The 16,147-nt window shown below is 43.5% G+C and overlaps 1 protein-coding gene across 1 annotated transcript in view; it reads right to left on the bottom strand.

Moving 5' to 3' along the window:
- Positions 1 to 16,147, bottom strand: part of LOC122784562 (NHS-like protein 1) — a 96,023-nt gene that overhangs the window by 6,456 nt on the left and 73,420 nt on the right. The window contains 5 exon segments of the mRNA XM_044049879.1: positions 2 to 2,284; positions 4,198 to 4,329; positions 6,624 to 6,819; positions 8,846 to 8,973; positions 12,745 to 12,897. Of these exon segments, the coding sequence (XP_043905814.1) occupies positions 2 to 2,284; positions 4,198 to 4,329; positions 6,624 to 6,819; positions 8,846 to 8,973; positions 12,745 to 12,897 (2,892 nt within the window).

The raw sequence follows: 16,147 nt of genomic DNA, 5'->3' as shown, positions 1-16,147 counted from the left end.
CGGGAGGTGGAGCAAACAGGGAGAGAACCTTGAGACATTCCCTGTGGAGTGGGTGGTAACGGGGAAGCTGGTGGAGGAGTAGGGGGGCCCGCGCTTAAACCTGGTGGAAGAGGGGGAGGGAAGGGTGGGGGTGGGCTGAGAGGGGTGTTGGGAGCCGAGGAGGAGAAGGGAAGGGGAGGAGGTGGTGGTGGAGGAGGACCGTAGCTCTTCAATGAGTCTGAGGTGTTGGAAGAGAGGGAGGTGGAAGAGGAGGACATGGATACAGAGGAGAGCAGAGACGATTTCCTCTCGGGCACTTTGGGCTTGGGTCGGCTGGAGGGAGACATGGACCTGACAAAGGAGGGCACTGGGGTCCCAGCTGTAGGGGTGTTAGACTGGCTGGAGTAGCCACTGGATGGAGAGGTCAGTCTGTGGACCCTGTCTGGAGAAGAGGTGGACATCTTGGGCTTTACTGCGACCACTGTCTCCTGGCCTGAAGCTCGAGAAGCTTGGCTGTTACTATGAATCTCACCTCCATTCTGTAGTTCTCCTGTGTGAGCCCCAGGTGCCATGTTGTCTGTGGCCGGAGGGGTCTGCACTCTTTGGTCTCCATGGTTACGAGGATCTTCCATGTAATAACCCCAGGAATCAGCGTAGTCAGAACGCAGGCTGCTGGTGTCACTGTGAGCAGGTGTCACGTGGCATAGTGAGTACACATTAGACGCAATGCCACAGTTCGGATTAGCTACCAGTGACGCTGCGGAGCTACCTGCACTGATGCTACTCTGACTGCGCGGCCGTAGAATCCAAGGGTCATCGTAGTCGCTGCTTGGGCTGTGAGAGGGTGATGACGGCGAGGCGCCTTTTCCGTTACCTCCCCTCAGCCCTATCTGTAGACTCTGCTGCAAACTGGCAATTAATGTCTCGTTAAGCATGGCGCCATTTGGTTCGTTAGCACCACTGACAGCACTAACCCCCCCGAGGGGCTTTTTCGCACCAGGCTTACGTCTAAGAGAGTCTGTACGGGCTGGGGGCAGTGGAGGTTTCTTGGACTTGCGAAGGGAGATGCTGCGAGAAAGTGAGTGATCACTGTACACACTTCCAGAATCATCTTGATTTGCCATCTCCCGGCACTCGTACATGCTGTGTCTGGTGGCTCGTCCAGCTGTGCCCCTGTGTCCACTGCTGTGGCTGCGTGAGCGCAGACCAGAGTCCAGGTGCATGGAGGTGAAGTATCCATCATTGTCCTGGGAATAGACAGAGCTGGAGTCAGTGGTGGTCCGGGAGGAGAGGTCCAGGCTGCTGTACATCTGGTTCATGGGAGTGGAGCAGCTGGAGGTCAGAGCGCGCTGTGGGACCACCACATTTTCAGGTGTGTCATAGATCCATTGCTCCTCCGGCAGACAGGAAGGAGGTGTGGGGGCCAGGGTGCTGTGGCTGTGGACACTGCCGTCCGAGTGTCCTGACTCGTTAGCAGGTTCTGTGATGAATAGACGGCCCCCCTGTGGTGTTTGAGTGGGGGTGGATGTGGCCAAAGCTGGACAAGTGGAACTGTGGCTGAAGGCTGATGGATTGGAGGTCAGAGAGTCATTGTTGGAAGTGGAAAGCAGACTTAGTGGTCGGGCTGTGGGATAACTTGAGGCTGGGGAGTGGGAGGGCTGACCGGAGGTGTTGAGGGTAATGACTTCAGTGGAGCTGGACAAGGTGGCATTGGGGATGTAAGAGGTGGAATAGGCAGCATGTGGGGAAACCACACAAGCTGGACCCCCACCCCACTCGCTGGACTGTGTTCCCCTCAATTCCTGAGACTTTGGCCGAGTGAGAGTGCCGGTCCTTGGGGCGTTTCTCATGTGCACCACTGTGTCATCGACCTGAAGCTTTCCAATCTGCCGTTGAGGCGTTGTCTGCTCCTCTGATTTGATTGGGGTGCTGCTGTAGATGGGATCGGCACTGAGTGACACCCTGGCACCCTGTCGAGGCAGACTGTGGAAACGAGAAGGGTCTCCGTTAAACGGACGCGGCAGCATCAAGATGCCAGAGCTGTCACTGCTGCAGATGGATATACTTCCTGTTGAGGAGGAAGTTGAAATCCCAGCCATCTGAGCAGCGATTCCCTGTCCTCTCTGTGCCCGAATTCTTCTCATGGATGGAGGTACAATCTTTATTTCTTCTGTCTGGCAGCTCGTGTCTCTAGTCACTGATCGCCGGAGTGCTGAGTTAACACTCCCAACTCGACCCAAAGTGGAGTACTGTCCCGGGATGAACATGGAATGCGGTCGGAGCTCTCCACCACGTCCTTTTGCTGCTGTCAAAGGAAAGAAAACAAGATAAATGTGTAACTGATTCACAGATTTCCTGTTCTTGCTCCTCTACATTGTCTTTTCTGCTATTACTTCCTCAGCCTCATTGCCTTCTGCCCTTCATGAGGTTTGTCAGATGAGCTGTGGTCACAGGGTAGCTAATTAATTTGATTTGCTGTAACCCTGTCTCGTTTGTAAATAACTTCTGGTCGTCTTCATTAAGGAGAAAGGGATATAAGGGGAGACAGTGACAAAGAGACACGTCTCCATTCTATAATTCTATCCTGCTATTTACTCTAATAGACAGGCAAACAATCTCCTGGGGTTCGGGGCAGACATCTGGTTAGGCAAGAATTCATTGGACACAAAAATACACGTACATGGTCACTCACAGTTGTACAAGACAGGACATAGAGAATACACAGATACGAAGACATACAGAGACGCACAGTGAACATACCAGCTAGTAAACAAAGAAATGGAAGAAAGGGCTTTAAAACGAGAAAGGACGTGAAGTGTGTCTCCCATCTGTGCTGGCTCTCCTGTTGACGCTCATATCCCGAAACATTCACTCCACTGCGTCCTTTCTCGTCTCTCCTCTCCCCTCTCCTCGTTCTCTCTCTGAACCACATACACTCTGTTCCTCTGTTGCTAAAAGCCGGAGTGACAGCTTGGCTGCTGCTGCTGCTGCGATAGATTATGCTGCAGGTCTACTTCGCAGGCAGTACTAGAGCAAAGAGAGGGAGGGATGAAGCAGCGGGGCAATTACCCCAGCCCAGTAATCATGACATTCAGACTCTGTCGTCAGCTTTGCGCTAACCAGACTTTAAAGTTCTTCTCTTATCGAGTGATCTTATCGCACAGAGAAATGACTTTCTCCATAAATACCACTGTCACCCTGAAGCACAGGGACTTGTTCATAAACATCAGTGTGTTGCGCAGTTAGCTCACTGTCAGCTTAGTCAGCTCGGTTTACCCTTGACACCAGGCTCAGCTATGTAACTATATGAGTATGGAACTTCCGTATTTGTTATTTACTCCTCATCTCTTCAGTGTGTTTGAGGTTAACATGCTCGGAAAATTACAACAGTAAGAGAAGAGGGTCAGGTGTCAACGATCAGGGCACATGCTAACATAATCAACACGGCCTACGGATTAAAGCAACGTCTTAGATACACAATTAACTCTCACAGTTCACATAAATGAGGTCACACAAAAGTGATCTCAAAAGATTATGGCACAATACCACAGACTGATTATAAAAATAAATATTGTCTTCCAGTTCAGAAAGTGAAGATCAGGAAATACGATGACAATTATATCGCAATTGTCCACCAGGGGGCAACTTTGCTCATTGCAGTTTGAGTGGGAGTCTATGGGAATATGAGCCTACTTCTCACAGGGTCTCAATCACAAGTTTCAGGTCTTCTTTTCATGGTGTCAGTTTAGTAAATTGTGTTCCCATTTAAAGGAAAATAGACAATAAAGCATGACACCTAATTGATGGTATGACAGCCATTAGGTGCCTTGTTTTGCAAACAGGAGACATTGTCCATTTTTCTACATGTATTCAGTCAATACCTAGCTCCAGGTGTGAATGAATGAAGAAAAGGGATTTTGAATACAGTTTAACGTGGAGTGGAAAGGAGAAGTATGAGAACACTGTGTGTGTGGCTGAAAAAAGTAAAGACTTCACAGCTGCAGGGCCTTGGTCCAACACTGTGGACTCTAACGAGTCACTCTCTCCACATTATGACAAACCCAGAACAATACTGCTGCAGAGAGCTCACTGTCCTCACTACATACACTTATGTTGATGAAACCATGACAGTGAGACTATAGAAAGCATGAAAGGAGGAGCGCTGGCAGAGGTCTATGGACAGTAGAAGGCGATGTACAGCCCCACAATGATCCATACCTAGCTCCAGGTTGAAGTTGTCAGGCAGCCCTGATATAGTCTTTCTGCGTTTGACCTTCTTGGGCCGGCGGGACACGGTGTCAGTGTTAATGAGGGAGCGCCGGACGCTCGCCTGTCGGTCAAATACTGCCCCTGTTAGCCGGGAGGGCGAGAGCAAGGCAGGCGGACACACAGGCAAACAGCAGTCGGTTAGTCAGAGGGAACATACTCAGCAACGTGCAGAGGGTTTTTGGAATAACATTATTGAGTTAAACATGCAATGGCAACACAGCGGGGATTCTGAAGGGGAAGTTCAGTGACATGTTTAAAAAACACAACTTTCTTTCTCTTCATTGTTAAATCTAGCTGATTTCTTTTGCCACAACACTGAACAATTGTAAATGGTATTTATTAGTTGTTCCACTGGAATATGTTAAGCAATTGTTCAGTGCTGTGGACTGCATAAATAAAATCAATTTCAACTTCATTTTATGAAGATGAAGTCAATCTCTAAGACAAACATCTAAAGAGCTAGATTCAGTAAGTAAGTGAGTTGAATGTTTTTCTTTGTTTTTTTTAACCACCAGCCAAAGTGCCTAAAACAGCCAGATTAATTGGAAAATGTCCATTATTTTAAAAACCAAGTTTAGTCACTGAATTGGCTGATGGTTCAAATTCCAACCCTGATTCTCTGAGTTATAAACATACACGTTAGATATGTGAGATGTACAATAAACATGCTATTATCATGCACAGGACAGATGAAGGATGAAGAGAATACACACGTGTGTGCACAGCACACACAAACACACACACTACAGTCTTTCACTGTTGTTAATATCCTGCTCACCCCTGGTTCAGTTTCCCTGAGGGGAGAGCAAAAGCACACTGTGTGGACCACTCTTCTTTTCTTAATTTTGGCTCAGTGGGAACAGCTAGCAGGCGAAACCGACCAAGGGCAGATATTGTCTTATCACGTGTTTGTGTTTCCCCTCAAACTGACAGAAAAGGCCCTGATCGCTCTTTCTCGCTTTCTTTTCCCTTTTTTTTAAACTCTCTGTCACAGTAATTCAAAGTTACTGCAGATGAAGCAAACATCTATATATCTATATATGGGATGGGCCTTTGTAGTTTCACACTTTCTCATTATACAAGAGTCTAATTGTGGATTTGAGTTACTATACACACACATGAACTGTGTGTATTATATATATGTACTTGTATACATATATGTATATATAAGTATGCATATGCATTTGTCATACGTCATATGACAACAAGTCAGTGAAAAGCCTGGACACTCGTGTACACGCACACGCACACACACACGCACGCACACACACAAAGGCATTTGAAGGTCAGTCTCAGAAGTTTGATGGAAGGGAAGAAAATATGCCGAGGTAAAATGGAGGAGGCAGACATGCAAGACTGTCACATAAAGTTTTATCCTCTGTGGATGAGTGGGTACAGTAATTGATTCGTCTATCCACTCAACCATAGAAGAGTTGATTAAAGGAACAATCTGACAATTTTGCTTGATGGGCTGACGCAGTCTTACTGAGAGTCTGAATGGATGATCAGTGTAATCAAAGAACAATGTGTAGATGAAAAAGCATATTTTTGTCATATGGGGAAACATCTTCTGTGTTCCCAGGTTAAATATGTCATAGATTTTAGGTTATGTTTTCATCTTTCTGTCTGTGAGCGGCACAACTTGATGAAGTTGTCTAAGGATGTTGGTTCTGGTCCAAGAAAGAAGTCATGAAATGTTGGTGGCCGTCTGGACACAGATCCAGAAACACGAGAATTTCAATCTGGTGAGGAAGGAGAGTGTACTGACACTATGGAAAACTGAGCTGCCTTTGTGGAGGTTTATGCTTTTTTAGCACATTATATATCTGTCTGTTACCAGCACAACTCACAAGGGACTCATTTTGATAACATTTTCCAGGTATGCTGGATAGGGCCCAAAAAAAAACCTCTCAAACATTAGTCTGACTTTCTAGGTTCAAGAAGCTGCACAAATAAACCTTTTGCGAGTTTGAAAAATTCCACTGCGATGACAAAATTGGTTGGCTGCTTTATCTCCTGCTCCAGTTTCAGTCCGGGGCTGGATTCCTTCACTGTCTCTCCTATTTTCTGATCAAGATCATCCAAAACTCAGTAAGACAAACGTGTCAAAATATGTCAGAATGTTCCCGGCAGACAAAACAAAACTAAAAGTGTGACTGATGGTTGAGAGGTTAATGTTACAGAAGAGACACCGAGGCCAGAGCTAACTCAATGTAGTTTGATATGTATATATTCTGAATCAATGTGGAAGTAAGAGAAGCAGGATGTGTGTGTTTTCCACTACCAACACCAACGAGGGCTGGTTGCTACTCACTAATGGTTAAGATATGGACAACATGGTTGAAAGGGAGCAGTAATTAGGAGATGTGCTGTACCTGTGACGTTAATGGCAACGATATCTGTGGGCACAGCCTGAGCCGCCTGCCTCATCTTCTCCTCCGGGGTGGGGAGGGGTGGGGCCTTGTTCCATATCACCTGTCCGTCAACCTCAGAGCCTTCGCTTCCTCCTTGTGGAGTCTGAAGCCTCAAGGAGAGCTGGGATTTGTCATCCTCCCCTGATGAAGCTGTGGACTGGATAAGAAAGAGGAAAGACGGGTTATGGAGACATTAAAAGCATGTAAGGAAGAAAATTAGAAGATGAAAGAGTTATTTAGACAAAAATGGGGGAGAGGGACGAGAGGAGAGGAGTCACAGTAAAAGAGATCCAAGAGAGCTTAAGTAAAATGTCAAAGGTGAATCAAATACTATAGAACTTAATTGACCGCAACTACGACCATGGCAATGAGATTGTTGATATACTGGCGCAAACAAACAAGACTGCTGTGACCTTTCAAAAATCATTGTGTCATAAACATGTTTTATGATCAATCAGACCCAAATAGAAACGCACACTTCAAAACACACGCAGACACAGATCAGAGTAAACCAACAGCTCCGCCTGAAACGGTGGGATAAAAGCAAACGAGCAACACGGGGGCGACCAAAACAAAAGAGCAAATCAGTTGTGCGTTAAACTGTGTTCGCACAGTAGAGTTTACAGCAGAGAACACATGGAACACATTTTCCTGCAGCGTCCAGGCTGATGATTAACAGCAAAGCAACCTCACATTAATACCTGTGAAAAGCAAGACCAAAAACTCCCTAAATGTGCTGGGATATTTTAGGAGCAAAGCAAATATCATCTGTGCTCACGTCTTCATCCAAAATGCATTTGTCTGCATCTGAACCACCTGAAGCTTTTCCACTAGCACATAATCTTCAGTGTTAGTTTTGGTTTAGTTTTCTGACATCTACCAAATATAACAACAGCAATCAGTCTCTGATTCCACAAGCAATTCTCCTGACAATCCAAACCATCAGACGGGCTGGAGGGGATGAGAGCATGCATGGATAGATGGGTAAATAATAAGTGGGAGGCAACAGAGAGGGGTGGGGGGGCGGGGGTTTTCTGTGGCTGTTGCATAAAACCCTCAGTTACACAGTGTGTGGTGACAAACATGGCTTGTTATTTTGTGAAATGTTCATATACCAGGAACCCTTTTCTTCTTTTGTAGCTGCTGTCAGTCAAAGTTAGGCTCTGTGGCCTCAGGACAACAGGAAGTGATGAGGGAGGCGAGGGGAAGGCGGACAGACCGAGGAAGAGGATTGGCTGGGTTTGATGAGAGGGAGTTTGTGTGTGTGTGTGTGTGTGCGTGAGCAGAAAGTACAAACACAGATAACAAGAGATGAGAGTCGACAGTTTAGAAAGACAACAGCATGTTACGGAGGTCAGGGGTCGCGGCAGGCGTGAAATAAGGGGCTGGTCATGAGATGCTCCGGGGGACAGAGGAGGCACTGTTAATAACAGTGAAGGAAACTGATTCTTTGACTCTTTCACTACCACAAATTTAATTTCTGAGTGTTTGTGTGCAAAAGATACAACTACTAACACTATTACTAAATCAACCATCGACTATTTTGAGGGTTTCTTAAAGAATTAAAACAAGTTCATCTGACTTTTCAGCTTTTTGGGTTGTCGACAAACCAGGTTTGAAAAACAATGATTGACATTTTCTACACCAAGCAATTACTTATTAATAATAATAATAATAATAATAATATAATAATAATAATAATAATAATAATAATAATAATAATAATAATAATCGATTATGAAAATAAAGATTTGTATATTATAATGGAAAAATCTGTGTGTATTTAGATCTGCCTTGAAAACATATGACAAGGCGAAGAAAGAAACTACATTTAAATAGATTGAGATGAACCATCTGTGGTCGTGAACTTTGTCACAAAAACTTGAATAAAAACCTTTATAAAATACACTGGACTACACCCATTTCTTTATACTAATATTTACAAATAATAGGGTAAAAATGGGAGATGAAAAGGCTAAAGAGAAGCACAGCAGAGAGAACAAATGACCACTTCCTACCACTAGAGGGCACACAGATATTGATAATATCACTGAAGGCGCGCTAAACGTCCTGATGTATCCACTTTAGACATTTGGCTGCAGTGCCACTGCCTGTACCTGGACAGCTGTGTGTTTATTTGTGTATAATAGTTTGTGTGCCCCTGTGCATATATGAATAAATACCTTCTTGTCATTTTCATCCTCCTCCTCGTCCTGCAGGCTGCTGGTGGACTGGTCCGGGTCAGAGAAGGTAGGACCCTGAGAGTAGTACTGCGAGCTCCTGAAACCATCTTTCCTCAGCTTGTCACAATCTGGAGACAGCAAGACATGGAAACATATTTATTTTGATGACTATAATCTTGAGCTCAAATTAGATTCTTCACAACATCAAAAAAGTGAATTAATCATGCACACTAATACGGTAAAAAATAAACACTTGCTATGTTAATCCCAAGGGGAAGCACGCTGCACATTCAGGCAAACTTGTGCATAAAATATTCAGAATAATTAAGCCAATAATGACACTGTACAAATGATGTGTGAAATATTTATAAGACACAGCTGTGTACTACTCTTCACAGTGTACCGTTGGCATTCTATGTGTGTCATGTCAGTGAAGTCCCTGGTGAATGCTGCCAAGTTCTGCTCCCACCTCCTCACGTCACCACCTGCCATGTTATGGTTGTGATGTGCGTCTCTCTCTCTCTCTCTCTGTGTGTGTGTGAGTTTATAAATGAGCGTACATGTGTGTGCGTTTGTGTGAAATGTGAGGAGGGGGTATCAGTTTCAGTCTGTCACACACAGATGGCAGAACTGTCCCCCTCTCCTCCACCACCCCTCCTTCTCTTAGAGGGTATTTAGCACATCCTGTCTCGTCTCCTCCCAGATATCTAATAATTTTTGGTTTAGCATATTACACTTTCAAAGCCTCGACTAAAACAGAGCAGCAGTCATTTTCTGTGTCTCGAATGTGTGCAAGATAAAGAGATTTAGTTAAAGTGTGAGGAGGAGCTTTACAGTGCTTGTATCAAGGTCCGTGCCAACAGTGGTATCAATATTTTGTGTTTCCTTATTGTCTTCTACCCTGGAATTTCTATTTTCATTTAGTGTGTGAAAAAAAAAAAACTTTTTTATTACACGCGCACATCCTTGTAAACCTGGCACGGCTAATTACAGCCCAGTCTCTATGGAGAGACACAGCGGTGCATGTTTAATACTGTCACTTAATGGCTCCTTATGGACCTGGCAAACACAGATACTGTAACCACAGGCTGATGTGGAAGAGAGACTTTTAGAAAGCATCATGATAATAAGGCCGTGATGACAGGAAGTGGCGATGTTGAGAGAAGTGGTGCTACATGATTCGGAGATGGTTGATTTAAGGGGGGAAAAAAAGAAAAACTGTGTTGAGCTGCTTGTTGCTAGGCAGAACTTAAAAGGAGGGGCACGTGTTGTAAGCAGAAAGAAAAAGGGATACTATATGCACTACTATGTACAAAAATAATATAATTATAAAAACAAGTTATATGAATCTATATTTACATAATTTAATGTGCATTCAACGGTGTCTATTGATGCTCCAAATAGGTGCCAAACATTTAAATACGTGGAATGTCAAATGAAAGACTAAACCTATGCAGAGGCTGTAGTAAAATACCAAAATATGACCATGTATAACATAATCCCAGTTATGCGCACACTATTACTCAGTGAACCTATGAACTTGCAGGTCTCTTCACTGTTGTACCAAACAGCACACCTTAGTTTAATGTCTAACTTATCTATGATTTCTTCATTTGTGTCATTTATTCCTGACAATAAATGACACATGAATGACGTCACTGATTAAACTAGCACACCTTCGTGGGGAATAATCTTATCGACTGTTGCATAAACTTCCCTGCTGTATTTCGTCCTGGTGACACGTTCTCTAACACGCTGCGAGAGTAAACCCATGTGAGAGTTTAACGGGGAACCAATAGCGGATGCGCGTTGCCATCTGACTGGTTATCGACTTTTCAAAGCAGACTTGTGTACCTTGCTGTGGTCACACTGGTGTCACATGGAAATGAGTGAGCGTGATAGCAGTGCAACATCTGAATTATAGAATATCTTGTAAAAACTTAAACAAATATGTCAATTATTATAACCATATAGGGGAACACTTACTTCTACAGGTACAATGTACAAATAACAATGGAAAATGTGTGTGGGACATACAGGACGAGTTTCAACTTCATAATAAGGCAATTATCAATTTTGATTCATGGGAAGGTATTACATTAATGGTAGCCTTAAGTAATTCTCATTACCACACTATTACCTTGATATGTTTTCGAAAATAACATGAATATAATTATTTACCTACTATTTACCATAAATACTGTAATAATGTTACTCCCACGAAGACAAATAATGTTCAGTAACTGGACTAAATGTATTTCCCCAGAGACTGGGCTGTAACTATGGGTGTGTCATCTCCACTCTCAGTTACCCTTCCAGGGGGTGGAGGAAGAATTTAAGTGCTAAAACACACATCTGAACTTTAACTGTCACAACAGGTGCTCCCATTGAACACCTGTTGGTTTTCAGTTAGGACCCCCCGGGGGCTGCGTGGTTGTGCCAGTGGCTGCATTAATCCCACCACTCAGGTGGTGTTTGTGTACCTAGAAACATCAATATTTCAGGAAGTTATAAGCAGTGATCACAAGCATGGGCGGGGTTGAACAAAGACAGACAAAGAAACCTACTGCGCGTACGCTGGTGTCTGAGTGTCTGATAAAGCAAGTGACTCAGGCTTTACACACCGAAAGCATCAGGTTACATTCGCCTCCTCCTCATTTATCTCCCTGTCTCCCTTTATCTCAGTGTTTTTTTTATCTGCTGACACACAAGGCCACCCCAGCCTATAAACAACAAGCCTTTTACTACAACACACCACTTGTGTTCACACACACACATCTTTATCTGAGACATGGTTGAAAAAGAAAACTTTTCCCCAGTGCCAGTATTTACTACTATTCCAGCTCTGGGAAAGTTGTTAGTAATATTAAAATGTTGTCACTCTGTTGTGACTTGAGCCCTTGCGTTTGTTTGACAACAAGGCAGGACCTCATAAGTGTCCAACTGTGCGAGACACACAGGAAGAAGATGACTTCACACTGTTGTGTTGTTTACTAAACACAAATTACAAGCTCGTATACACAGTGTACTTAGGTCTTCACCTTAATGCCAGGACTTAAGTGTTTGCCTTGACAAACAGAGGGTTCTTCAAGTGAAAAAAGGTGTCCCTCAAGGCTCTGTGCTGGGCCCATTATTTACATAAATAATCTTGGACAGAATATTCCAAAGTCAACTTTTCATTTTTTTTACATTGATGACACTGTCATATACTGAACATCTTTATGTTCCCGACGCCACATTCATTGGTATGTGTTTATTTACAAAGCCATTCCAGGTATCAATCCTTTCTATTTGTCCTATCTTTTACCAAGGAAACATGAAAGTCACAATCTCTTTACATTGATGGATGCAAACTGAACTGGGCAAGAAAGCATTTAGGTTTTCGGCACCTAATACATGGAACAAATTACAATCTGAACTTCAACTTCAAGCCCTTGTTTCAACACTCTGGTGAAAAGTTTGCAGTTTCCCTTGTCTGTGTGCAAGTGTTTTATGTAAGTGAGTGTTATGTCTGTTAATTTTGTCTGTTGTTTATTGTTTTTAATGAAATGATGCTGCTGCCTTCTTGGCCAGGTCTCCCTTGTAAAAGAGACCTTCGATTTCAATGGGACTAACCTGATTAAATACAAAAAAAACATGCCAACGCATATGGCATTTTGGCAGATACTTCCTCAGAGTCCTCACAGCATATTGACTGTCTTTTCATGGTGTGAAAACCATGATATAATCAACCAACAGTCGACATGTGGCAAACCAATTTTCAAGCATCAGACAGTGATGTTTTTGTTTCAATCCAACTGCTGTCAATATTCCTAATATCTCATTAACCTACGCCAATGTGCATGTCAGTCTGAATCTAGTTAGGGTCAGGTTAGTGGTCTAAAGAGATGGAGTCTTACCTCGCAGTGCAGTCTTGAGGTTAACTTTGGCCTGACGGTGGAGGTCTTCTACGCAGGGCGGCCTGCTGCCTGGCAGAAAGACATTCTCCTGCTGATGCCATGGTGCTGTGTAGTGAACCGTCCACTTGCTCTCCTCGTCAAGGTTGGACACAGCTGGAGAGACACAACAAGTTATGGTTAGTTTACACTTAGTTAGCTTTCACATATGATTAACTGTTGTGGGGCTCAAGGATACTTTCTTTTAATCATTCAACTTCTACAGCACATAACTGTAGTTGGAACTCAAAATTTCCGAGGGCATTCCTTGAGATTCCTCAGATTTCTAACTTGGACCAACCTCACGTACCCAATGTTCAGGATTCGAAGCGGACTGCCACCACACAAACACTGCTTTGCTTGTATTTATTCCACAGTACATAAGTCATATACATGGTTCTGTTTAATTTGCAAAATACACCAATTCCAACTTTGATGTGAACAGAAGGCAGCATTAAACCAGTAGAACTGGCAACAGAAAAGAGTTTTTTTGTTTACATTTGTAGAGGAAGAGGAAGGGGGAGTGCTTTGTGCCAAGGTGTTAGTCCCCACACCCGCAAGGTGACACTCATCTGAGACATTGCACAAGAACTAGGCCACACACCTCAGAGGCAAAGGGACAACTTGGAGGTAAACACTGACCAATGGGTAAAAGACTGTAAACACACTACTGAAAACTTACAAAGCCGAGTCCTATTCTTCAATCAAATGAAACCCATATGCATTGTGACGAACGCTGCTGACAAAAAAAACGGCTCTTCATCATTGTATAAGCTTACATATGCACTGTATTAAATAACCCAGATCTTTACACCTTTCAAGCTCATGCTATATTCAATATAGAAACACAACAAAAAAACAACGTGTTATGTTAAAACAATGCCTACAAAACAGACAATCCATTTACCTAATTAGCATGTCTGTAATTCAGGTTTGATTGATGATAAATTGGGATGCATATTCTCATATGCTTAATAACAAATTCTATGATTATACTCATTACAATAATACCAGTGATGAAACGCACAACAAGCTGAAATCTTACCAAGTGAGCGTATCCAATCTAACGTTGGTGATCGTGGATGGAGTACTACTTCCATTTAAAAAGCCAAATGTTAGTCAGGACCTCTATCATCTGTGTCCTTGTCCTGGCCAAACACAACATGTCCATCTGACTGGGACAGAGGCAGAAGTCTGGTGGGACCAGGAGGAAGGGGACGGGTCATGCATAAGGGGCTGGGGGGAGAATGTAGACTGTTTTTGTTGGAGGGGTTTTTCACAGGTGCTAATGAGCCACAGTAGCATACATGACGAGTGTGTGTCTGGGGGGGAGGATAGAGAACCAAATAAGGTAGAGGTGTAGGTATAGGGTGGGTGGGGGGTATATGAGTGTGAGACAGTAACTAACTGTTCTGATATACAGATAACTCCTGACTGGCTACACACTCTTTAGTGACAAGTCCAATTTACATGTCTGTGATTCTGCATCCTTGTGACTCTAGCAAGGTTAAACCTAGTTTTCTGGCAGGATTTATGGGGGACATTTCAGTGTACCACACCCAGCTGCTGGTAAATAATACCACCTACATGTTTTGACTCCACAGCTCATTGAAGAACGGGCAGACGTTAATTGCTCCTCCAGCAGAGAAGGAAAACGGCATATGTTTATGTTCCAAAACGTTTTAGGCTTTTCTTCGACCATGACCAGTCTCCTTCTAACAAACTACTATTTCTTTAACTTCCCATTCACATTTGACGCATGCAACAAGCCATAATAGACAGGGCACATCACCAAAGGCAACATAGGCAGCTGAAATACAATAAAGAGGAGATAGAAACAAGCAGTTCAACAGTAACAGTAACGACATGAGTAGACAGCGCTCGTGTTGTTACACATGTTGTCCTTTAACGTGCCTGCACTGGTCAGAATAATCAATCGAAATACAGCATGAGGCCAAACTTGCTTGACCACAAGTTTGGATGGGATTCAGTTTTAACAATAAATGTGGAGGTTAGGTCTTTAACAGGATGCCCTCAACATTAACTGTTTGAAGATACCTTTCACCATCACACAGCCACCTCTGCTGCTGTGTCTAACTTAAATAAACTTGCTTTTCTATTTTAAATTTTTTTCTTCCATCCCCCACACTCACACAGGTAACCCTCCCCCACCCACCATTTTGGTGCCTGAATAGACCTCAGTCAGGCTATAGGCAGACCAAGGACATGGGGACTGTGGACACAAAGCTCGTATTGTCTCTCTGCATCGGCCTTCACATCAGGCCTTTCAGTGCCACAATGCCCCCTAGCCTCTCATCACACACACGCACACACAGGTCTGCGCAGCTATCCTTCTCAGGACTCGCAAAGACTTCCATTCCATTTTCCATTCCATTTGGACAGCCTAAATAAAGCCTTATCCCTAAACCTAACCGCCATATTTAACCTCGACTTAACCTAAACCTAACCAGTTTTTCAGAAATGAGATTCTGCCGTATTGGGACCAGATTTGGGTCTCAATGGTCAGTGTTTATGCCAGAGAAGGTCCTCAAGAGGTAACAAATACACACATGCACACACACACTGGACTGTGGCGCGAAAGTCTTTCTGAAGTCCACTAATTCCTCTGTCCATTGACCATCAGCTCTCTCAACGGCCACTGACAAACACAGAGAGAGGGCAAACGGGCTTCTGAAAACTTCTGATGGATGAACACAACCTACAAGCTGCATCACAGCCAACAACACAAAGAGTTACGTATAGTAATCCCCAGGAAACAGCTTCTGTACACCCACACACACACACACACGCAGGATTAGCTGTCATGATCGATAACAGTGATCAAATTGTATTGACAGCATCTATGCTAATCCAGAACTGGCTCCATGAAACTGATATTGATTACTAACTTCCATGCTTAACACATCCTTCTATGTGTCACTGGGGTCAGCATGGCCTCAGTTTAGGACATTTCTTTTGTTTTAATGCCATATATTATTCATATACAGACAAAACATTGGCCAGGTGTGGCCCACATGGAAATGTCAGATCCTCCAACAGCTGTAACGAGTGTAACATTGGTGCAATTAAGAGTTTAAACAAGAAAATACAGCTCTGTTGATCATTAACATTTACAAACTGTTTTCTACCTGTCAAAGTGCACATGGTAAAATGACAGTGCCTTATTATAAGACATACAATTTCATTTCATTCTATGTATATTGTGTGTCTCGCTGCTGCTACACTCTAATTTCTCAGTTTGGGTTAATAAAGTACATCTGTTCTATTCTATAATCTTAGACCCAAGAAAAGGGTTGATCACATGGTGACATACCTTTAGAGAAAAACCCACTGAAGGTGAGCAATG

Source organism: Solea senegalensis, linkage group LG17 (assembly GCF_019176455.1).
Source record: "Solea senegalensis isolate Sse05_10M linkage group LG17, IFAPA_SoseM_1, whole genome shotgun sequence".
Classification (NCBI taxonomy): domain Eukaryota; kingdom Metazoa; phylum Chordata; class Actinopteri; order Pleuronectiformes; family Soleidae; genus Solea; species Solea senegalensis.
The sequence above is the reverse complement of the archived record's forward strand: the minus strand, read 5'-3'. Positions and strand labels throughout refer to the sequence as shown.